This window comes from Cyanistes caeruleus, chromosome 9 (genome assembly GCF_971803275.1).
Source record: "Cyanistes caeruleus chromosome 9, bCyaCae1.hap1.1, whole genome shotgun sequence".
In the NCBI taxonomy this organism is placed as follows: Eukaryota; Metazoa; Chordata; class Aves; order Passeriformes; family Paridae; genus Cyanistes; species Cyanistes caeruleus.
The window spans coordinates 27,689,830-27,715,648 of NC_141709.1; the positions used below are offsets into that span (position 1 = coordinate 27,689,830).

At 41.0% G+C, this 25,819-nt stretch overlaps 1 protein-coding gene across 12 annotated transcripts in view; it reads right to left on the reverse strand.

Moving 5' to 3' along the window:
* The window catches only part of LOC111933065 (BEN domain-containing protein 5), an 887,514-nt gene that overhangs the window by 342,440 nt on the left and 519,255 nt on the right, over positions 1-25,819 (reverse strand). The window contains exon 1 of one of the 12 annotated variants that reach the window (XM_086842553.1): positions 13,251-13,601. The exons of 7 other annotated variants lie outside the window; for them this stretch is intronic. In XM_086842553.1, the coding sequence (XP_086698679.1) occupies positions 13,251-13,470 (220 nt within the window). In that variant the 5' untranslated portion in view covers positions 13,471-13,601. Of the gene's footprint in view, positions 1-8,019; positions 8,040-10,200; positions 10,353-12,840; positions 13,135-13,250; positions 13,602-25,819 lie in introns of those variants that run through there. 4 more of the 12 variants (XM_086842550.1, XM_023932449.2, XM_086842551.1 and 1 more) reach the window with 4 other exon arrangements.

Here is a 25,819-nt window from a genome sequence, read left to right on the forward strand (position 1 = left end):
TGAAAATAAACTTGGTAATTCATCCCATACTCTAACCATCATCTGTCAGCAGCAGAGATCTATTTGCACACATGGCAGATTCTGCTGTTCTGCAAAGTTCTGCAGGGCTGGAAAACGGAATGTTGCTGGAGAGCTTCAAAGTGCATTACACAAAAGTTGCATAAGAACCAAATCTGTAACAAAATTACTACACAACCCTATTTCATTAATTAATGGTATTCATCCTTTTCCTTTGGCAAAGCTATTAAATATTTATACGAATTTTTGCATCTCATGAAAACATTGAAGTAAAATATTTTCAAGTTTTTCACATTTTGACAGATTTCAAAATTAGCTATTTAGAAATATTAATCTGAAAACACATTCAAAATATTTTAATAGTCTTGAAAAGGTAGAGAGGAGACAGTGAACCAAGAGTACAGTCTCCCAAAAATGTGCCTGTGGTAAGTAAAATTCTTGCAGAGCAGACAAGGTCTGAGAAGATTCACCTGTTCCTGACAGTGACAAGGAGAGATGCATTTAAATTGTCAGTACACTGAGAGCTTATGAGAAGGAAAACATTTTGAGTCTTCTTATCCACCTGCAAATTGTATTCTGCAAAGTGTCCCATGAATATTGTGGAAGTGCCAAGGAGGAAGGCCCCCGTGAGTGCTTAGTTACATTGACTTTTGCTTTCTCAAATTAGCATCTCTCCACAGGACCTCAAAATGGTTCATGTTGACAGTGTAGGAAAGGGAAACAAAGGTAAATCACTGTTTAATGAGGAGCAAGGCATTCATTAGAAATGAATTACACAGATGAATGCAATTCATTTTGTTACAGATAGAAATGGATCTCTTGTAGGCAAATGGTGATATTACAGCCCAAGGCTATGTAAAAAGAATAGGCAAAGAACATGCAGAATGAGACATTAGACAACCTGAAATGAAACGCAGATGGTAGCAATAAATACCAAGACAGATGCAAAAAGAAACAGATAAACAACAAAAAACAGCTAGGCTTATTTTAGATCATTCTCCATTCCCCAGAGCATTGTGGATGCTTATCCCAGTAAAACAAAAAGGCAATCCAACTGTTTCAGTTTTGAAAAATAAACCCCTATGTTTTTATATATCTGGAAAATGTAGGTTCATCAGAAACGTGAGATAAGCCAATTCTAATGCCAGAGAGATGAGAAGAAAATAAGGGAGCCCTTCCCAAGAAAACAAATAATACAAACTTCCAGACTAAAGGATAGACTGATGGGTATTGGTATTTTCTTGGAATTTAAGAATAGATTAATCCACATTGAAAAGAACAAAAAAAGAAAACCAACAACGCTTTCTGTGTTCATGGATTTTGGGGTATTGGATAGACTGAGGAATCCTTTGCTAAAATACATTCTTTCAGTTCCTTGGAGAAAGAGCAGCAAATGGATATTGCAGAGCAGTTTCTCTAGACTGCTTTGCCAAATCATCCTCCATAGGGCATGCAGATGACCTCCCTCTTCATTTGAAGAATTCAGATCAGTTTCTGTCCTCTGAAATAACTCTTGTCCTCACAACAAGATGGACACACAATCCATTACTTGACACAGCTAACAAATTTGTCTGCTGACAGCTCATTGAGGTCACCTGAAGCCAGAACCCCACACCAACTGGAGAGGGATACAAGCCATCCTCCCCATGGCAGGGAAAAGCGACCCTTGAAACAATGAAGGACAGGGGTCACAGAGGGGTAAGTGCCTGTGCAGACTACAGAATCCAGTAAATACTTTCCAGTGAATAAACCAACAATTAAAACAGAAACAGTTTGGAAGAACAGTAATATTTATCTTTGATTTTGGCTTTTAAAGTCAATTCATAAAGGTTAATAACACTTCTATGCACTTAACGATGAAAATGAAAGAAAATACTTGGTTTGAGGTCAAAGAAAACAAATGCAAATTATCTGAATTCTACATTCTCTTCACTCTCTACTCAATTTCAGTTTGCCTGTGAAATTTATGTTTGCAAAACTTCACTAGTTTTGAAGTTTGTTTATATATCTCCTTACAAATGGTTAGTTTGTACACTGCTGGCATGTAACTATCAACACAGTTTTCCTTCTGTTCATTTGACTTTTTGGTTTTACTGCTTATCTGTACATGAGCCAGCAAGATGAAGAAAGGAACTGTTCTCTCCACACACAAAATTTTTAAAGAAACAATGAGTTTATATAAGTTAAAGCTCAGGAACTTTCAATGTCATCAGTAAGTAAATAAATGTTCCTCTGCCTTCCAATAACAATACATATCATATTTTTTTACATATGCTCTGGTCTTTGAAAGCTTATTTATACCTAACACAATCCATCCAGTGTGTTGAATATGAAAAGGCCTTTTGTTCTTTTACTTTTTTTTTTAAAGTGCATTTCTAACCTCTGTTGTCTTCTGCATTAGCCGCAGATAGAGCCAGAAAAATCTCATTCTGAATTTGAGATTAATGCTGGAGTTCTGGCTCTTGTTCTGTAAATATTAATGGAATTTGGGAAGGGGTGGGAAAGAGAGTGGAGACTGGGGGAAGGGTAGGAGAAACATGAACATACATTTACAGCAGTTCTCCTTAGGATTCTCTGTCTGTTGTGGCAGCAAACAAAAGAAAGGTACAAAAGAAGAATCCAGCAAAAGACAACACACCTGTGATTTTGAGCCAGAAGAAAACCAGGATAGGAACCAAATATATGGACAAGCTGCAATTCAGTGCCTGAGGCTACAGAAGAGAGAGAAGGGCATCCTAAAATCATTGCAGCTCAGAGCCTCATTTTGTAAGGACCCAAATCATTTTTCTGGACTTTGTTCCCAGTCATTTAAACCTTGCTAGAAGTTAAAAATTACAACTTCCCCTAGGTGGCTATGATCAGCTTGTTATAAAGTTGTGTCTATTGTTTTCCCTAGATATGCAATGAGTGGTTCAGTGATATCAATTACTGAGAACTAGCACTTAACATACTTAATTAGGCACTCATAACAAAATGTGCGGGGTGGAATGCACAATACAAGAATGGATTCCCTCTGTTCTTTAGGAAGGGACAATTCTGACAGACACATGTAAATTAGGAAAAATTGCTTTTGTTCACAGAGAACCTGGTACTCTGTGATTCAAGATAAAGAGTAAAGCATGCTGGAACAATTGTATTCCCAGAAAAGGTCAGACTTGGAGAGATCTTGGCAGTCAACTCCTCACAGTCCTGAGGCTCAGGGCTCAAGAGCCAGGGCACGTGACAGCGTCTCTCCCCATCCAGGCTTCTCCCGAAGCTGAAGGGGCAGTCAGAAAAAAGTGAACTGCTGAGGAATTTCAGAGTGCCTGGGAACACATTTGGCCTCAGCAGTGCTCAAAGAAAGAAAAGCCAAAAAAGCAACCCTGCATTAAGAAACCTCTATCAACTAGCAAAGGATAAACTGTTCTTGGAATGCTCTCTTCAATGAGGCCCTCATTTCAGAGTCAGGATGGGTGGATCCAAAAGGTAACAGCTTCAAGTCTAGAAGGGAAGAGAACCGAGGCAGAGAAAGCAACTTTAACAGGGCAGGGAGTTGGTTAAATCCAAGGAGAAGTATGTTAGTGCTCTAAAACTGAAAACCCTATTGTGGGATGTAAAATAAAACTATAAAAATCTCAAAGCCTCCTTAAAGCATTCCTTACTTTCTAATTTAGAAATAAGGACTGAGCAAACGAATCCCTTCAAAAAGAAGTTCAAATGCTGCTTTTTTTCCATCTTTGGAATAAAAGCTGGAAAAATAAAGGAAGGAGTTCTGCACTTCAAATGGATGAGGGATGGCAGGTCTGGTATCAGTCCAAAGAAGGGGCTTGGCAATGTTATAAATCTTACAGTAATAAAATGAAAGAACCTTGAACAGAATTCGTCCTTCCCCTAAGCCTTCAAAAAAATTCCACTCCTTGTGAAAAATGATATGCTGACAGATGAAAAAACTTACCATCAGCCTTCCCATTTCCAGGCATGTACCCAGCACATATGGATAACACCTGCACAAGATTCCCCACACTGCTGCACTGAACTGGTTTGCTACTGATTCAGCCAGGTTGCTTCTACTGAGAAGGTGAGATCACCTGCCTGGGCAGGCTGTGCACTGCTTACAGATCAGGAAAAGCAAAAGATGCTTAGGAACCAAAGCAAAGATCCCATAACCAAAGGTTATGTGGTGCTTTAAAGCAAACACACCAAGCACAACAGGGCATGGATTCCTAAGCGCCACTTAAAACACAAATAAACAATATTCAGTACTGCTGTGACTGAGAAGGAAAACAGCATGATAATAATAATTTTTTAAAAAGCCACCTAGGTTATTCAAAGCTGGGAAAAAAAAAAGAACTATAAATTACTTTCTTAGCTAATTTAATGCAAACATTAAAGGAGAACTTGAACGGGAAGAAGAGATGAGATTTCAGAAAATGTAATGATCCTGCAGGCTCAGAAGATATTCAGGATACAAAGCAAAAAGAAATGCGTTTCATATAAAACATGTCTGAGCTAGGAGTACACTAAATTACAACCACTACCAAAGGAGAAACTGAGAATGACAGTAACAAACACAGGCCAACAGACAGCAGCAGAAATGCAGAAGGTATTTGAAGAGGACAGGTGCCACCAAAATCAATGCAGCTGAAAAAGGGAAAAGTATGCAAAAGAGGGGCCAACTAGCTGCTGGCACCATCATTTCAGGATTTGGGTAGTAAAATTTACTATATTGTTTTGCTCTTTTTTTTTTTTTTTTCAGACTAGATGAGAACTTTCTTGTAAGGACAGAAAAAAAGATTCCCAAAATAAACACTGGGCACAGTGAAAGCGCTTCAGAAGTATATTTAGTTGGACAGAAAGGTAGAGCTCAGTGTAAGCAACAAAGTGGATGAGGAGTACATGAGAGACAGGAAGATTTTGGGTTGGAAATGACAAACAAGATTATTCCTCCTCTTGACTCTAAATTCAAGGCAAATGGACAAAAATTGTAGGAAAATATGTTGGGACAGCCTAAGCATAAGCTGAAAAAGATTTCTGCTAAGGATGTCAGAAAGGGAAGCTGACAAAAAAATGTGAGTGAGAAAAGCTAGCAATAAAAAGGCAGAGCTGAGAGATGCCATCATCTGGGCTTGTATCACTCCCAAAATTTTAAGAACTAAGTAGTTCTGCAGCACTTTGCCAGAAAGAGAAAATGACAGCAACACACAAATGAGTGACTGGAAGGTTGTCTTCAGAGCACAAAGAAGAGTGAGCAAAGAAGTCAGGGAAGAACAACACATCAAGCAGCACTGTGACAGGCAGGGCTGATAAGCACAGGAAGGTGAAGACATGTACTTGAGGAACTGGCCCAAAAGGCTGCTAAATCTTGTGAAGTGAATTTCAATAAAGTCTAAAGAATAGGAAACAGGGTGAAAATAATTCTTAATCAAACTGGGGAAAGGCAAGATAGAAAGGTCTTAAACCACTGCTTGACAGGTTTAGAGATGATGGGTAAGAAGGATGATGTGCCAGGAGCCTGAACCAAGACTGCTCACTGATGATGGAGAGAAAGCCACACCTGCTTCGTACAAAGGCACTAAAGAAGGGAGAGAAAGATTAAGGAGCCAAAATCCTACAGAAGCAGAGCACAGATTATATAAACCTCTTAAGTCCTCTCTGAAGTCCTAGATCAAGTCTGGCTTTTGCTCATTAATATTTAATACAGCAACACAAGTAAATGCACAGAGCATGGTTCCTGCTGCTGTTCTCACAAAACCCAAAACAAACTAAAACTAATAAAACAACCTACCATGCCAGCTACTGAAACAAATAATGTTGAGGTCTCTGCAATTTTTCTTCCAGTGGAGCAGCTGAGATACACAGCCTAATTCTGGTAGGAGTGTGAGTTTTTGATATGGCCACCTGATTTGTAGTCAAATTCTAATGCACATGACGACATTCATGTATTTTGTAACATTCTCCTTTTCCATGTGTTCAGTTATCAGCAGATTGTTCAGATCTATAGTCTTGAGTATCAGCCCAGATACATCAGACCTCTATTGCAAGAAAAACTTACACGTATTTTCTTCCTTAATTTCCATTATTAAAATCTATTTCCATTATGAAATCTATTTCTCAGTTCAGAAATGAATACAAAGTCTCATCAAAAATAGTTAACCAAAGGCAACACGGCTCAAACTAATACAACTAAAAATAGTCCTTATTCTTTGTCATCAAAACTCTCCCTTTCATTTAACTTTTAGTGGTACTAGAATTTGGCTGTGGCACAAACACCTGGAGCTGGACAATCAAGTTAAGAAAGACTACTGAGACTGCTGAAATAAAGGAAATCATGCTCTCTACAAGACTAAGAACGGTTTTAATCCTGGATCCGATATTTACTTAAATACTGACCTTGAATAATTCAAACTTTTCATCTTACTATCCCCATCTAGCCCACTGACGTGCTGTACAGATTTGTTAATATTTGTACAATACTCTGCACATGTCAAACACAAAGGATTACAGCTATTGTGGAACAACTCTCTTAATCCTTTCCTGAAACAAGTACACTAATACAGCATTACCATTAAATTAAAAAGAAACCCTGAAAACAAGCAGGATGTGAAAATACCATCCTTTAAATATTTCCTCTGCACCAACACATGAAACTCAACCGTGGGCATTACTTTTCAAAAACTGGAACATAGTGAAGATTTTCCAAAAAATATTTATAACAAAAAGCTATGTATTTCTTTAAGAGTTCAAAAGTTCATTTGAAGAGATCATCAATCTCAATGACAGCTATAATTTGTCGATCTGGTTGCTCTCACCAGTCCATCTGTATTAGACTGTACAATTATATTAGGACTAAACCCTGTGATGATTTGATGATCACACAGGCCACAAAGCCATGGAGATGCTGTCCAGGTGCCGTCCAGCAGGTAAAACAGAGAGCACTCCAGGAAGCCTCCACAGCATCTCTGCCCAAGGAATAAGCTCAATATGGAAATAGTGGGTAGATTTATGCATTTTTTCAGTTTCTATACAAAAATTACATTGTGGTTCAGCCTCTACTATTTTTAAAGGAATTCTTTAAAATACACAAATAATTGACTGACTGGCAATTAGGCAATACAGTGGAAAAAAATGTTTTACTGTTCAATTATGAGAACAAAAAACATTAAGTTACATTTTTCCCTCTTCACTCCCCTGCAAATTTTAGCATATTTTAATTAGTTTTAGTTACCATAGCTACCATAACCATACTATCTTTGAAGTCAATTTTATTAAAATCCTGAATTTCATGTTTTTACTGTATGCTAGCTGAGCTTATACAACATTTACAAGCATAACTGGTGTGAAGTGGTGCAACAGAGATACTAAGCCCACAAAAAACAACAACAGCGTAGGTCACCTGCATGTCCTTATGTTACCAAAAAAAAAAAATTAGATTATTTCTGGCTATTAAGGTGAAGCAAAAAGCAAATGTGACTGAGGAACAAGCAGGTCAATTGAAAAGGGTTAAAGACAAACAAAAGAACGTATATTCAAATTACTCAGGTTAATACAGGAAAGGAAGAAATTAAAGACAAGTGCAAAACCTTCTTGCACAGATAAATCCCAGGTTCTGAATTAATTTTTACAGGCATTTTAGCCTGCTGATGACATCACCACTCTCATAAGGGTTACTCCAAACCGCTAATTAGAAGTCACAGTTTTAAAAGTTCCAATTTTTTTTTTTGCTGCTACCATTTAGCTTTGTGTCAATGTGCCATAATAAAGCTTCAACACTGAATAAACAGAAACAACACCAAAAAGACCCCACAAATTGTGCCTTTGTAGGCACATATCTCAGATATGGTCCTACACTAGAATTTAGAAGAAGGGGAAAAAATCCTCCACCCTTCATCTTACATGAGTTAAAAATAAACCAGAAATGGATCAAATACAAAATGAGTGTGAAATTTAGCTTTAAATATTTTTCATGAATACTGCCATACTTGTGTTCAGGACTATATTTAGGAGTGTGAAGCAGATAGTTACCGTTATACAAAATGATTTGCTGAACCTCTGCATACAGCCAGCTCTTTTACCTGCTGAAAAGGTAAAAACACAGCAGTAGCAAGTTATCTAAGGGTGACAAAGGCCATGTGTGTCAAATATCACAGGAAAAATTTAAAAAATAATAATTGAAAAATAAAAATGTTATTGAGTTCAAGGTTACTTCAGCACTACCTAAACTGCTTGGCTTAGTTTATTTCAGTGACTGGAGCAGGCCCTTGGCACAGCAAGACTGCACAGGAGGTGACACCACCATTAGGGACAGCTGGACTTGCTGCTCCAGGGCAGCAACACAAAAGCTCATCCCAAGTACTCCCAAACCAGCCCAGGAAAAAAAAACTAATTAAAGAGACTCTGGTACTGGGAGGTCTCCTACAATCTCTTCCTGGCACTTTTTTACTCAGGACAACCCTTGGGATCACCAGAGGAGCATCTGCAGGTGCTTTGTCGTTTTTCCTGGAGCCATTTCTCCCCAGGTCTCTGTCACATGCCATCCAAGCAATGTATCCCAGTAGGGGACAGGCCCAGAGATTCCTGGGAACAGAGAGTCAGCTTTTCCTACCACAATGGTTCATTCACCCTACTGACTGCTCTGGGAAAGGAAATGAAACATACGGAGCACACAGGAACATGGGATGGAGCATGGGGACAGTGGCCACAGCCAGGACCTGCTTTATGTACTCCAGCTCCCCAAGCTGTCAGAATGATGCAAAGAGGAAAATCTATGGAGAAGCCCAAGACTACAGAAACACCAATTAAATCTTGGACTTAAATATTACACATCAAGATGACTTCCTGACCTAAATTTTGTATATTCTTCATATAATCTAAACTCTCATATTGGAAATTTTTCACATATTCCAGAATTTGACAAAGGGTCTTTCATCCATGAACTTTCCATAGTAAAGAAGCTTTGATATACATTAAGAAGTTGAAACACTCTCAACCCTACTCAAAACTCAGTCCTAGAATCATTTTAATTTAGATATTTTCTATGAACAGAGATTTTACATCCTTCTGAAAAACACAGTAACATGTCACCGTGAGCTGCACAGGCTCTTAAAACTAAAAACCAAAAATCACACAAAATCACATTAAAAATTACATTTAAAAATCCATAAAAAACTGGAGCATGGCATTTTATAAAGAGGCAAGAAAGGATAAGGATGCACCAGGTATTAACACATTTGCTGTGGCAGCTAAGGAATTGCTGTGAGAATCTGATGGAGATGTTTGCTATGACAGTGTGGGTGGCAAATGTTGAGGGCAGCAGCTAGAGAACACAATTATTTACTGTAGTCAGGAATGAACACCTCCTAGTAGAAAACAGTCATTATTAACTTGTTAACAAACACAGCCTGAAGTAGAGAACTTTTAGAAGCCCCCTTTTAGAAACTCTATTCATTCCACCTAATATTCATCACTTAGAAAGGAAATAAAAAGCTCCCATGGAGTCATCTAAAGATCATGCTGCTCTAAGGTGCATATGCTCATAGATAACATTCTGCTAGTGACTATTAGACAAGTGTGGAAAAGCTGCAAGTGGCATATGTGTGTCAAGGAGAGGAACCAGAAAAAGCAGCTTTGGAGCATTTTGAGGAGAGGACAGAAAAGAAGAAAAAGGAAGGGTGTGGATCATCAGGAAGAGACTCAAACTCTTCCTGAAAAGCTCTCTGCTATTTTTGTATTCTCAACAAGACAGACCAGCTAACGTCACCTCAAGAAACTGCTCTGTAGTCAAACTCCAGTCTGCTGAGTTCTATTTTCCATTCAAGAGGCAAGTAAAATTATTCCTTTATTAGTACAAAGCATCAGCTGCTGGTAGCCAAACGGTGAGCTTGTTAAGGCAAGGGACATTCACTTTAATATACCTTCTGTGGCTGGAAGGTCTAGAACTGAGTCAGGACAACCTTTCTGGTTTGAGCACTAGTCTTTGGCTAACTTTTGAAAAAGTGGAAGGTTCTAAGGCCAACACATCCCAGTAGTCTCAGCAGTTCCCAGCCATGCACACGGGGACACAAGGAAGCCACAACTGCTCCCAGTTCATCTAGAACTCTTCTCTAACATTGTCACCTACTATGCACCACAGAATAAAAGACAACAGAAACACACCAAGCCTTTCACAATTACCTGATGCTCTGAGCATGTCCCTTCTTTACTTACTTTATTTACTTCCTTCTTTATTTTTCCTTTTTAAACTTATGATGCCCTTACTGCAGTGCTCTCTGCTCTTCAGCAACAATATCTTTCACAACTGCACTGGCTTCCAACCATTGAACTCAGCACAAAGGATCAAAGAATTGCTTCTAGACTCTCTGAAAAGAGGACAATTGTTTTATGAACTCTTTACACAACCAAAGCTCCAATAAAGCTTTGCATTATGGGCATAAACATTAGGCCTGTGTGAATTCCTACATTACAAAGGTAGAAGTCTGAAAGGTATCTAAATTTCTTTAGATATAATAGGAAAGAAAAACTCATTTCTAAAGAAAAAAAAACCAAAACAATAATATGTGTCTTGTACCTGTGTTCTTTCTCTCCTTTTCTTAAAATTGCTAGAAAGGAAAAACAAATGGATCTGTTTCTCAAACTATGATTAATTTCCACTGCACGGACAGTGTTTGATCATGAAAATATATATAAAAAGGTAGAACCTTGCTTACTTGAGCAGCTTTAGGAGCAAGAAAATTAGTCACCACTCCAACTGTAAAAGAACACTTTGCAGGCTCAAAAAAACCCATTTTCCCCTCTTATTATTTTTTGTTGTTTGTTTAATTTAATATCTGTAGCATAACTTTGATTCTGAAAACTCTTCCTATTGGGGATTTCTTGGACCAAAGCAGTAAACCTTTGAAGCCAATGATGCATGGTTTGTGCAGTTAGGGGCTCCTTCCCAAAAAATTCAAAATCAACTATGTATATTTTAAAGATAAAAGCAGCTTTATACACTTTATTTACCTTATTACTAAGATAGGCTGGAAACCATTAGAATTAGAAGTTCTGTACTGGCATGAGAAATGTTATTGCAGACTTGCAAAATTATTTTTAACTAAATAAGCAGTTTGCATAACATTACACTTGCAATGTTTGCCATACAAACTTGTCATAATCTGAGTTGGTCACTATAAAGCAAGAATTGTGCTATGATGTCTTCATGGAAGACCAAGTTTTCTCTCCAAGATTTTTAACCACAATAAAACACCAATATTAATATTTTGGGGAGAATATTAATAATAATTAACTTTAGAAGTTAAATTAATACTAACTTTAGAAGTAAGTGACGCTTTGTATACAACTTCTGTTGAATTCACCCAAGGTATTTTTACATGGCAGAGGGTGGAAAGAAGCACAGAAGTAAAGACTCATTTGGTGTTCAGGTGAGACTTTTTCCAGGAATGCAAAACACAGATCTAGTCAAAGTATATTGAGATGTGACAGCTGTAATAAAGACAGCTGTGTGTTTCCTTGTGTTCCTGGCTCTACAGGAGAATTTCCTGTAGAAATTAGAATCTGTGGAGAGCAATTAGTGCAAATCACTAATACAGGTAACAAGTCCTGTTCTCTGGAGGAAACAGCATATATTGGTTTGTTCTGGTTCAAGAGACATGAAACAAAGAGAAATTGTACAGCAAAATTCAGGAGAGCACCTCTTGGGCAGACACAGGCTCTGCCTGGAATAAGGGAACTAGCAAAAATAAGCACTTGCTGCTGGAAAACTGAGGCAGGGGGCTCAATATGTGAGCAAAAGGTCTATTTCTAAGTATTTCTCTGGAGCACTTCAGCTGTTCTGAGACAGAGAGGAACTGAAAGGGCACTGCTGCTGCAGTTCCCCAGTGGGACAGAGGAAGGTGAAGTCCAGTCAGATGCTGCCATTGGGAAGAGGCCGTGCAAACCCCAGGCACTGAGATTGTTGTCTTCCATGGATCTGACAGGGAACCTGCAAGAAACACTTCACATACACTCCTCTGCCACAGACAGGACACACAAAACATGGGCTGGCACAGGACAACAAAAACTTAGCAGGAGAATCCACTCCTCTACTAGATGGCCTAACTAGTTCCCCTAAACTTCTGAAGTTGCAAATGCTCAGAAACTGGAAAAGCTTTGCAGGGCCAAACTAAAGTTTGGCTATTCCTGGCTCTTTTTAGGTATCTGTTCATGGCCAATACTAGAAACAGGATGATGGCTAAAGTTACTGGCCAAGCCAGGGACAGGCTGGGCCACCATCAGGTTAACTGGCTTAGGAACTGTTAACGTTCAAACACAAAATTAGAAAATTACCAGTTTTAGGTGACTTTAACACCAAGTTACTCTACTTAGACACCAGAACTCAGCACTGCCTTCTAAGAGCTCAGTACTAAACAAAAGAGTTTTTTAAGCCCATTCCGTATTCAGGGAAACAGACATAACCAGTACTTTGCCCAAAGTGGAAAAGTCAGGATAAGAACCCAGCGTCCTCTCTGCCACCCAGACTGACATTTCAAATGGTCATAAAAGCCTATTGGGCAAGTCCACACTAACCAGCAATTTGCTACAACCACCAAACTTCCTTCCCATGTCAACTATGACTATGGCAGCGAGGAAACCTCACAAAGTCTTCAAGGAGACAGTGCCAAAGAGTGACTGTCTGGGGCAATGTCCCATCAGTACTATCTCACCCGGGCTCAACATCTTCAAATGGCCAAAAAACGGGGTTATTTCCTAGTATGCCCTTTAATTGGTCCTCTTAGCTCGGAGACATTTGTTATCTTTAAACATGTAACAAACCAAATGTAGCAAGCCCACGCTTAACAAGGGCAGTACCTGGAGGTCTGGTTCCACTATTGCCTTCCAATTTCTGAAGTCACTTAAACTAACAAAGCGGACATAAAACAGCACCCCTCAAATCTGGCAACAACTGCAAAGGTACACAAATGACTCCATGCACTATAAATAAGCCGTGGACGAAAACCTAAACTTTTTTTTTTTTTTTTTTTGGGTAAGTTTCCACCGTTCCCCCCTCCCCGGGCACCGCGGAGGGGATCCCGGGGGTGGCGGTTCTGTTGCAAACCGACCGTTGTGCCCCCTCCCCGGGCCCGGGGCCGCTCGGAGCTGCCCCTCCCCACCCCGGCCCCGCGCCCCCCGCCCGCCCCGGGCCGCCCCCTCCCCTCCCCTGCCGCCCTCCCTCAGCGGGGAGGGGGCGGCATCGCCCCCGCGGCCCGGCCCGCCCTCACCTGCCAGCGCCAGGATCTGGGCCTTGTGCAGCAGCAGGCGGTCGCCCCACTCGCCGGGGCTCTCGTCGTCCTCGTCCGCCGCCTCCTCGGGGTTGCGGTACACGGTGTAGACCTTCTGGTTATCGAAGTCCTGCTGGGAGGTGGGGCTGAAGTCCCGCACGCGGGACACGGGCAGCGCGTAGCAAACGTTGTCCTCCAGGAACCGCACGAACGCGTACATGGTGCGGGGCGGCCGCGCGGCTCCGCGCCCGCCGCCGTATTGTTCCTGCGGCCGCCTCTGCGCTCGGCTGAGCGGGCCTGGCCGCGCCGCCCGCCGGGCCCCAGACGGCGCCGGCCAGGCGCGAGCAATCCAGCGCGGAGCGACGCGAGCGGGGCGGGCCCGGGCGGGGGGAGCGGGAGCGGCCGCGGCCCCGCTCGGTGCCCACCGGCGGCAGCAGCAGCAGCGCCCCGCCCGCCGCCCCGCACGGCCCCGGGCCGGCCCACGGCCCCGCCGCCCTGCGTGCCGCTACCCCGCGGGCCACGCTGCCCGCCCTGCCCCGCCACCTGCGCCGGGGACACGCATCCCGGCTCCCACATCCCGACCCTCGGCCGGGGCCGGAGCCCGGCGGGCGCTCGTGCTCCGGCTCGGCCCCGGGAAAGGCCTCGGGGAGCTCTTGTGCCCCCAGGTTGGAAACTCCGTACACGTGTACCGCAGAAATAGGCTTTGTGCCAGAGGATCGCGGAGTGGCTTGTGTTGGAAGAGACCTTAAAGATCATCTCGTTCTAAGCCTGCTGCCACGGGCAGGGACAGCTTCCACTGGACCAGGTTGCTCCGAGCCCCATCCTTCCTGGCCTTGAACACTGCCAGGAATGGGGCATCCATGACTTCCCTGGACAACCTGTACCAGGGCCTCACCACCCTGGCCGCCCTAAAGAATTTTTTCCTGATAGCCCATTTAAACCTGCACTCTTTCAACTTGAAGCGGTTGCCCCTTGTCCTGTCACTACATGCTCTTGTAATAAGTTTCTCCTCATCTTTCCTCTTAAGTTCCTTTCAGGTGCTGCAAGGCCACAATAAGGTCACCCTGAAGCCTTCTCCAGGCTGAACAATCCCGATTCTCTCAGTCTTTCCTCCTTGGAGAGGTGCTCCGTCACTGATGAAACTGGTGATCACCTTTGGAGGGGTTCAGAGGGGTGACACACAATGGGATTTGTTCCGAGGGCCGGGGCAGAGCCAGCGAATGCAGGGAAAAGGGGCAGGAGGAGAGTGGATCCTTCCTGGCCAGATAACACCTCTGCTCATCTGCCACTTGGCAACAGCATTCGAGCATCAGCTTTTACATGAAGGTCCTCTTGGTAATGCAGAACCACCTGCACTCCATTATTCCATGCCCTGGGGGTTGCTGGAAGAGCACAAAGCTTCCTCATCCTGCCCCAAAACAGCACTGAGAGCTGAGAAATGTTGTGCAGGTGTGTCAGGACAAGGGTTAGAGACGGCACAGCTTCCCCAACTTTTGGAGACCCTTAGATACTGAGTATGGAAATCTTGAGCTTCATGTATGAAAAGGGTAAAGTGGCAACATTGTTAATGGTTTGGAGCAAACTTGTACTGCTGTTTCTAATCTGTTTCTGAGGTCTGTCTTACCCAACCAGACTTAGGAACAATCACATGGGGAGAACTATTTAATGTAAAAATAGAAAAAAAAAAAAAAAAAAAAAAAATGGAATCACAGAATGAGTGTGAGAGGGGCATCACCAGTTTTTTGTTTGCAAAACACCAACACAAAGCGAAACCAAAATTTATCATCTTTGCGGGTTTTCATATCCCTAGGCATTTCCAGTACTATCTGTGCCTGTTGCACTGAGTAAAACCACACTGAACTCATTTTTCCTGGTTATCTTTTATAGACTTCCTCCTACATGGGGACAGACCACAAGCTGGAAAACATGGAATTCAGTTTTGACTGAGCACTGGCACATGTTCCCAGAGAGCTCGTGGAGTTTCCATCATTGGAAGTAACTCAAAAGCACCTGGATGTGGTCTTGGGCAACCCCTTGAGCAGGGGCTGGATTAGGTGAGCTCCTGAGGCTTCTTCCAACATCAACCATTCTGTGACAGTGACAGAAATTTTTTAGTTGTGCCCAGCAGAAATCTCTGTTGTAATGTCTTGGAGTGATGTTACGATGCTTGTATCCCCAGTCATCTGTTATGAAGTTCTGCACCTTTAATGCTGGTTCTGAGAGGGAAGGGGGAAAGAGGAAGCGCACAGTTTTGTTTTCAGGAACGGTGCTCACTGCCCCGCAGGCTGCTCCGGACTGTGGTGTCTGCAGCACGGACAGACAGCGGGACAGAGCTCTCCTTTGCTTTTAGTTAGTTTTTAGCTAGCTGAGGCCGAGAAGTTCCCTGGACTAGGTTTTTTTTTGTTTTTTTGGTTTTTTTTTTTTTCCTTTTTTCTTAAATCTGTTCAAACCTTCTCTGGACTGAAAACCCAAAAAAAACCCGGGAGCTCATGCCTGTGGCCCACCAGGGCCTGGCCATCGGCCCTTTCCAGAGCTGGAGGGACTGATGAGAGACTGAGCAAGCTGAGATACACCCCATAAAAAAGACTTTTCTAGATTTGCCATCTCTTCAAACAATAAGAAGTTTTATTGTTTAACATTATTCAATGTCTGTTAAATAAACAGTATTTTCCACTCTTCTCCAAAAAAATTTTTTCCTGAACCAGTTAAAAAAAAAAGAGCCACTTAAATTTACTTTCTAGAAAAATCCCACTCAGAAATTTTCTCCCAAATTTTCCCTAAACCAAGACACTTACACAGCACATGAAAACATAAGGAATCCATACAGGTGTAGTTAAGCCAATGTAAGTATTTCACCAACGAGCTGTAAACTTCCCATACAGTAATGGCAGCTTTATTATTTTAGCAATTACAGAGTTTTGCAAATACTCCAGTTTAAGACTGGGGATTTAAATGGCAGTACTTTATGTTAACAATAAAGTATTGCCAGACTGGTGTGTAATTACAGGCAAATATAAGTCTGCTACAAAGTATGGATGACAAATGTATTCTAGTAGCGAGTCTGCAAGGGAAATGAAATTCCAGCAAGGATTGTGTTGCTGATCAAACAATACCAGCTGCTGTAGCACTGCTGTCTCCTCTACCTCATGTTACAGTGGGGTACAGGGAGCTGCAGAGAGATGACAGGACAGGCTGATTGCTGGAATTACTCCATGGACACTGTTAAAATTATGTGAAGGACAATTTTGAACTACTAAGTTCAGTGGCCAGTGAGGGATTGGGTAGACAGCCTCCTGCCAGGATTGTATTCCCTCCACAGCTGAATTCTATTAGGGGTGTGTAAGGCTGCTGTCCAGGGAAAGGCACTCAGAGCAATGGTAAAACTGGAAATAAAGGGAAACAAAGAGAAGGTCAGTACTCAAAAATTGGTTTGAGTTGGAAGGGGAGAGATCTCTTTGGATACCAAGGATGCCTGGGCAATTTGTCCCAAAGAAAGAAAACCAAAAGTCTTTATGTCAAGGCAACTAGCACCATAGTGGGTTTTTTGGTTGGTTGGTTGGGGGTTTTGGGGAAAAGGAACACTCTAAACTGGTGTTTGCAATATTTTACATTTGAATGTTCAATTACAGCGAAGGCTGTGAAGATTTTTGTATCAGCAGCAAAAAAATAAAAGGTCTCAAATCCTTTAGGCAGGCTGTTTCACAGTTCTCCACTGAAGGACGTTTTTGGGAACAGATAAGGGTCGGGATGATAAATGCATGTTTACTCTTGGTCCCTTGCACACACGTTGAGCCAGAAGGCAATATAATGTTAAAGAATTAATAATGATCCCATGTATTTTTTTTCTTCTGCCTACAAGGAACAGTGTTAATTTCTGGCTTTAAAATCTATAAATAACCTGCACTGGTTAGCTGTGAAGCTGAGGAAAAATCCATTAAAGCAGCGAATGAAACACAAGTCACTTGTCACTCCTGTCTTTTGGACCTTTCCCATTTCTACTAATGGTTAGCCAGCTGCTTTAACACGGAGCAGAGCTTGAAGTTTAAAGGTGCAGAGCTATTTTAAAGGTGTAGATTTTAAAACTCATTGTTAAGGGAATTACTGGAACCTCACTGGATTTAAATCCTCGAGCCAGTCCAGCCTTTTGGAAACAACACAGCCCTGCTGAGAAGTAAATTGTTGTACTTTCAAAATGCAAATGAAGCCTCGGCTTAGAAAGTAATACTGTCACTCCAAGAGTGGAGAAGCTGCAAAGCACAGTCCCAGCCCTTGTGGGACTCCTGAGTGGCTCTTTCTTGGAACACTATTTATATTTTGCTGGTGCTATTTTTCTTGAAAAGTAAAAAAAGCATTCAAGCAAAAGTGGATGTCCACAGTTTTCATGTGCATTCTGTGTTTTCACTTAAAGATACAAAATGAAAAACTAATAGTTCAGATAAAAAGTTATGCAGGTGCTAAATCTCTTTTCACAGCAAAACATTAAAATTAGGCTCATCATTCACATTATTCCACATTTAGTACCAAATTCTCAAAGGACACCATATTGACTTTGAGTTTGCTAAAGAGGAAATTCCCATTTTCTTTTACTGTTCCAGTGGAGGTGCTTCACTACTACCTGACTCTTCAGCAGTAACCATACATTGGACTACTACTAGGAATCCCCACACATCAAATATGTGGTTTAGAAAACTATTGTTTTCTTGTGGATTTATTTGTCCTCCAAGTAGCACATTTCTTACACAGTTGTTTTGAAGCTGAAATATACCTTGAAGGAAAGATATATTCATGAGTTTTTAGGTAACACTGTATTGGAACAATGGCATTAAAAGTCATGTAGGTTAAAGTACTCGGCTAACAGTGCACAAGAACTGAGGACTGTTCAAAGGTTTATGTATATTCAGGCATACAACATACTCAAAATCTGGCTAATTTTTATGAGGAATATGATCGGTAGAGTGGTCAGAAGATACCTCCATTCCATGGTTTGCTTTTTATATCTTACAATGAAGTAAGTGTAAGACAAAGTCATTTCTATGTATAAATGAATTTTCCTCTGAACAAAGTCATGTACATCTTCTAGATGTTTTGAGAGAGAGGGTGGTTGGAAGGAAGGAATCCACTATCCAGATGGAGCCAGGTAAGAGTTCAAGAGGGTTGTTCCCTTTTATATTTTAAAATAAATTTTAGCCCTTGAGACACTATCACCACATTGTGCTTTCAGCATCATAGTGATTACATGTAACAATACAAACAAAAACTAAAAAGGTCCTGTTCCTGTGTGATCCTAGAAGATGGATAAGAAAATATTCGTGTCCATATATAGTTCTGAAACACTCCATTACCAAGAGTAAGGGAACCTAGATTACACAGATAAATTCTGAAGATTTAATCTTTTGAAATATATGGCCTTAAACCATCCTCGGTCCCAATTCCTCAGAGTGGTCTAACGTTTCTCAGGGCTCTGGATAATACTCAATCATCTTTTACAGTAAATTCTCACACCCTCACAGAATATTCTTTCAAAGAAATTAAAGCCAAGGAACACTTTAGGGGTCCATTCACATAGGAGACGCTTATTTCCCAGCTGGTGCATTCTGTATCATGAAAAGGTAATGATTAAGCCCAAGTGACCACGGGAGAAGGCTTTCTCACTGTTAATGACTGGCTGGAGAAACCAAGGACCAAAGAAAAAGCCAGATAGTCATTAACTGCTGAAAATTCCTGACCTAAAGGTCATTATTGCTATTATGAAATTGGAAAATGAAAAAGTAATTATTTTCTTTGGGTTTTCATATGTGTTAAAATATAAAATTCTGGTGTCTGTTGCTGTGGATACTGGTCTGTAAGGTACTTGTCTTTCCCATTCTGGCAGGCTATGCAATGGATGGATCTGGGACTGGCAACCCTTCAGGAACATGTGCCAGACTGTATTTTCCTTCTCCAAATTACAGGTTAAACGTGCCCACAGAAAGTCAACAGGAACCAGGGGACGCTGCCAGTCGGCACCATCTCTCCTTGGTGAGAGCAGCAATTCCCCCACCCGCCCCCAGCCTTGTCTGGCAGCTGCAAGTGACCCCCAATCGTCATGGCTTTCAGCTCCTACCCTCATCTACACCATTCCAAATCTTGCTAAACACCGTCTTCTGCTCTCAGGCAAAATGCTGTTTTCCATGCTATAAACTCCTTTCCTGAGAGGAAGGTAGGGAAGGCTCTGTGTGAGCCGACTCGTGCACGGACTCACCTGTAAAACGCGTCCTTCAGGTGCCATTGCCACCTTCTGCAAAAACTGCTCTGGAGATGATATTGCTCTTGCAGCCCAAATGATCTTTATTGCTACTACCATCCACTGATGGCTCCAGCCTATATATTTTCACTCTAACTGGAAATTTTATTTGAGATTTGCCCTTTCCTATTATAAACCAGACTTTCCCCTGGCTTTTGACAGGTGTTTTACTAATATGACTCTAAAAGTAGCTTAACGTGCATAGATTTTGCACCACCACAAGAATTTGATTCCTTCTGTACTTCAGATGAAAAAGTGACTTTCTTTTGGCAAAGACTAAAGTATTTTTGTAACCTTTGGGCTTCAGTGTAAAATACAGTTGCTAGACACTGCCTGTGATTATCTTATGGTTTAGACAGATCCTCTAAGTAAGATGGTGTTAATGACCCTTTTTCATAATATTTTCATTTTGGTTTTCTATTTACATGTCAGAACAGCACTGTTCTGTCTTGAATGAGCATTTATATCTCATACTGACAGGGAAAATGATACTGCAGCCCTTTTCTGCAGAGACCTATTCTGCCTGAGAGGTTCACACAAGCAGTGTGGGATAGACACAGAAGGAAAGGAGGTCAGCTACTAAAAATGCAAGACCACAGTTTTTTCCAAAAAAGGTACCTCCACATACTCCCACTTCCCTTTAGAAATCTGATTTTAGCAAGAGTCTGGACAGGTTCCAGAGATGGTTCTTGCTGGTTTGGAAGGTTCAGCTGCAGGAATTGGATTGAGTGAAGGCAGATTCAAAACTGCTTAAAGAGATGTTTTCACAATGCAGTGCATTTTAATTTATACTCCTGTCATATTCCTTCTAATCCCTTTCAAGGCTGGTTATATTTCATTATAAAGTGAGTTTTTACAAAAAGTTCCCAGGACTTACTGCTCACATCTCTCTACTTCAGAAGGTAGAGTTTTCTACTTCTAATGAAAGTCACAATCAGAGATGGACCAACAGCTCTTCTGAAGAACATCAACTAATGTCAGCACATAAAATCCTCTTGTGGAAGGTGAAAGGGAGATAACAAAGCAGGAATAATCCTTGGAATATTTCAGAAAAGTGCCTTCCTCGTCTGTGTATTGATAATAATCATATTTAAATTAAAAGAACAGAAAATGAAAGCTGAAACTGTTGGCAAGTGAAAGTGCTCCCTGATCTAAAATCCTTTACTTTGCTCTCTGAACCTCTCCACTTTCAGTAAAACCAGAGATCTTTACCATTTATGAGTTACAAATTAAGCTGCACCTTCAGTTTTAACTCACCTACTGCTCTAGTAGGTGAGTTAAAAAAAAAACAACACACAACAAACAAATGTGAACTAGAAGGAGTTGCTGTGACCCAACTCCCAGAAATTCATACAATGGGGTAACTGTGGTAGCCCCTCCAAGAATTGTTCTAGTTTTTTAAAACAGAATAACTCCTTTTATGTCACACAACGTAGATGATTGGCATTCATCTTTGTCCCACTTACAAGGAAGGTGCTCCCTCAAAATAGAAAATGGCTTAGGAAACTGATAATCCAAGAGGTGTTTGAAACCTCAAGGGTCTTCTTTCTTTGCTGGTATTTTCCACAAAAGCCTGAGCAACATCTATTGTTTAACAATATTTAACATTCAGGGGAATCAGGATCTTTTTTAAAGTGTGATCAGAAGGAAGGGCTCTTCCTAGGCTGTCCCAGAATTACTGATAACAAAGAAAGCTTTGTTTTCTAAAGAAATACCTTGCACTGGAATACCCTAGGGAAACCAGGGTTTGGTTTTGGTTTTTTTTTTTTAAACAAAGACGGGAATGTTCAAGTTCGAGGTTCCCTTTAAGTACTCTTCTAACATGAATATTTTTAAGGATGCTCTATCAAGTTCATGCATGAAATGTCACCCAGCCGTTAGTATATTTCTATGCAAATACAGCTGTGAAAGCTAATAACTGAAATCTGCATTTTTTCCACATTTCCAGTGTATTAAGCAACTTCTCATTCTTTTCTGTTTTGTAACTCACATTAGCCTCTTGTATCAATAAAACAAAGCTTGGGTTATATTGCTTCTTGCTTGAATTCTCTGCAAACATCAAAGGTGGACATTTGAATAAGCAATTTAATGTATACATTTTTATTCAGTTCAGTATACTGATTTTCTCCTGGTAGGAATAAGAATTCTGCAAGACTACTGCAGAGAAACACACCATTCAGAATATGAATTGGAATATTCTCGCAATGCTTTTCAGTGAGGATGGTGTGATATTAAGATTAGAATCCTGCATATAATCAGATTTTGATGCTTGTACACACAGTCTGGTATTTCTTTTCCTTTACAAGATTTGTATGCAAAAACACAGCAATCCAATATTTGGAACATGCACTGTCTGCAGATACTACACAGTCCAAACTGATGAAAAAATAATGTCAAGGAAAATAAGAAAGTGTCTGGGGCACTGCAGCATACAAACTTTTCTAAATTCATCAGGAGTAGTTTTACTGTTCTGAAGAGAGAAAATATTGCAAAACCAGTCCTTCCAGAACAGTGAGAGCAAACAGGGCTTGTGTACATCCCTTTATTAAATCTTGGACTAAAAATTGACTCTTTGGGAGCTGTAAATATTTCTACAATCTTTCAAATTCTCTGATGTGATACACACAGAATTTCTTTCAAAAGACCTATATTCTCCAAATTCCCTCTCTTATTATTTACCAGTACATATAAGAGGTAATAAAATAGAAAAGATAAGATAGGTGGGGATTTTATTAGAAGCAAAAGGGGTCACTACTGAGAATATATCACAGTATTTAGGGAACATAAATATAAGGCATACCTTCAGCTTTTATCCAAAAATGCAAGAGAAAAAACCACAAAGCAAAGGAAGTCTGAATTTTGTTTAAGAACTAAAAGGACTCATCCCAGTGCAGTATGGGATTCTGTTTAAATAGTTAACTGATTGGGATGTAAGCTAATAATGGCTTAGGTAAATTTTCACTGATGAGAAGTGATGAATTGACACATTTCTTAAGAAATAAAGACAGTTCAGTAGACACCATTATATGTCATGCCTCTGACCTGGAGGCACTGTCTAGAATCACAGAATCATGGAATCTTGTAGGTTGGAAAAGACCTTTAAATCATCAATTCCAGCCATTAACCCATCACTGCCAAGCCCACCATTAAACCACATCCTTGAGCACAACATCTACACCTCTTTTAAATATCTCCAGGAATGGTAACTCCACCACTTCCTTTGGGCAGCCAGTTCCAGGGCTTGACTACCCTTTCAGGGAAGAAATTTTTCCCTAATATCCAATCTAAGCCCTCCCTGGTGCAGCTTGAGGCTGTTTTGTCTTTTCCTATTGCTTGCTACTAGGGCAAAGTGACCAACACCCACCTGGCTACAACTTACTTTATGGTAGTTTTAGGGATTGTTAAGTCTCTTTTCCTCCAGGCTGAGCTCCCCCAGCTCCCTCAGCTGCTCCTCTCCAGACTTGTGCTCCAGACCCTGCCCCAGCTCCGTGTCCCTTCCCTGGGCTCGCTGCAGCCCCCAGTGTCACTCCTGGCAGGAGGGGCCCAGAGCTGGACACAGCACTCGAGGTGTGGCCTCAGCAGTGCAGGCACAGACGGGCACTCACTGCCCTGCTCCTGCTGCCACAAGCCAGGTGCCATCGGCCTTCCTGCCCACCTGGGCACAGCTGCCTCCTGCTCAGCTGCTCTCAGCAGCACCCCAAGGGCGTTTTCATGATCTCTCCAAAGCTCACTAAAATCCCTCCTGAGAGTTCTCATGGGTTTAGTTTGGTTTGGGTTTTTTTTTTTTACTCTGTTAACCAAAAGAACAAGGATAGTAATCATTCTTGCCCTCACATCATGTATCAAAGTGAACTTGAAGAGAGGTTGGACCTAGCAAGGACTCTGGTAGACCTCAGATATCTATATGCAGCTTTACAATCCAAGAAAGCCCACAGAGTTATTGCTTACCCTGCAGGGCTGTCTCAGTACAAGATCTCAAATACCATCTGTGCTCAGTGTGGAGGCTGCCAAACCCCATCCACAGAAACCATGGAGCACAGAGTGTTTTAACTCCCGTCTTGCTCTGGAGCAAAGACTGAAAAAAGACACCTCTCTCCTCTAACAGCCTGAAATTCTCACCCCTGGGTGCAGATACAAAGCTCCTTTCAAAACTAGGCCAAGGCAGATTTCTTTCAATATCTGTCAACAAGACCAGGAGGTCACCACAGTGATGTCTCCTATTTTTAATTGATAAATTGCTCGCTGGGACTCTTGCCTGGCAAGTGAGGTGTCTGGCTTTGGTTCCCCCGTCTGCCTGAAGGAGTTCAGCCCTCCCACTCTGCACCTCCACTTGTAAAATCCTTTTCTTCACCTAAACACACGTAACTTCCTCCAGTCAAAACCCCCAGGAGAGGAATGCATCTGTCTCCCAGTCTCATGCTCAATGCATTACACTCCAGACGAGCTCTTACTGATCACTTGTAAAGGTAAAAGCACAGCAAGTAACCAAATACTGCAGGGTCATGCATTTCCTCTGCTGAGAGCAATCTGCTTTCAATTTATACATTGGTAAATTGAATCACAGAACCATAGAATGGGTTGGGTTGGAAGGGACCTTAAAGATTATATAAAACCACCTCCCTTGACCTGCTGACCGCACTGCTCTTGATAGGTTTGGCTTTCAGGGCTGCAGGCACACATGGCCGGGTCATGTTGAGCTTCTCATTAACCAGCATCCTCAAGTCCTTCTCCTCAGGACTGCTCTTAATCCATTCTCTGCCCAGCCTGTGTTTGTGCCTTGGATTGCCCCAATCCATGTGCAGGACCTTATTTTAAGAGCACATGTATAAGAGCAGTCACTGTAAATCAGCAAATTTGCAGAACACTTGTTATTCCTCAGTAATTTCTTTAGGGGTCTGTATTCTAGAGAGAAAAGTATTGCTAAAGTGGGAAGTAAAAAATGTAAGTAGCAATTAGACTCTCTCTTAAATATTCAAATAGCTCCAAGGTTATGTTTTCTCTGAAAAATATTCTCAGTGAGTGTATTCGGTGCTCTTGCAGTGCATGACATGTTTTAGCTTCTTTAGGGATTTAGTTTTTGAAACCTTCCGTTTTTAAGGCAAATGGAAGTGAAAAAAAAAATGTTTATACATTAATGCCTTGCTTTAATTGTTTTGCATTCTGGGATGTATTTGATTGTGGTCCTTTCTCAAATAGCAAGATCAATATAAATGCCATGCTTTGGAAGACTAAGAAGAAAACTAGAATTCCCTCTGTCTTAAAATTTTGCCTAAAATGGCAGCTGTGTCTTTGAGATGCTATTTAATTAACATCAGTGGAAGACTGTCAGTAATCAGTACTGTTGAGTGGTTTATTTACTTGGAAAAAAAATATGGGTTTCAGTGCATAACTTTCATCTTTTAAGTTTAGAAGTTTGGGTACCAGCGATATAATTTGCGAAGCTATCTCTAGGCAATTAAAATATATTCTATCGTTTAACCTTTGGATGATGTATAAATATGCATAGACACTCCTACAAGGCAATTTGGCTGCCAATCTGGAAAATGCTAACGCTGTAGTCAATAAGTCAACAGTCTGCAAAGTTAAATTATGAAATCAGAAAGAAGTGTAGTTCACATTCAATTCAGATTTAAAGGTCCTAAGGATTTCCAATTTTCTGTGTGGGACAATAAATTTCAAAGACGACTGTATTCTGCCCCAATAATCACGATCTGCAGAGCATGTTCAGGTATTGTTGGAGAGATTAAAACCACAAAAACAGAGAGGAACAGCTCAGCATCAGATAATCACAAGCAATTCTATGTCAGCAACAGACAGCTGGAGACATATGCCAACAATATTGTAAAAGTGGGAAAATGGAGATTTCGTGACAGCAAAGACGTGGCTTTCATACATTAAGCTAAATCTCAACCCAAAACACTGATATTGTTGCTCACAAGTAACAGCTCTCTGTCACAGTGTTCAGAAAGTCTACCACTTAGCATAAAAACTATGTAAAGCAAAATTAGGCAGAAGAAGGTATTTGTTTCTCTAATATTTTGCATGTTGAGCACCTATTTGATCTCAGTGTTATCATGGACAAAGAGATCAGAATATTTTTTGCCAGATCAGCTTGAAGAGCTGTCCAGTTATGGACCAGACAAATGATTTGTGAGAATCTTGTGTGAAAAAGAAGTTAGATGGAATTTTATCTACAAATATTTGTCTAAAGATTTTTACTTCCAAGTACAGTTTAAAAGAAAATGAACAAATCTTGACCTAACTTGAGTCATTCTTTTTTCCCTTT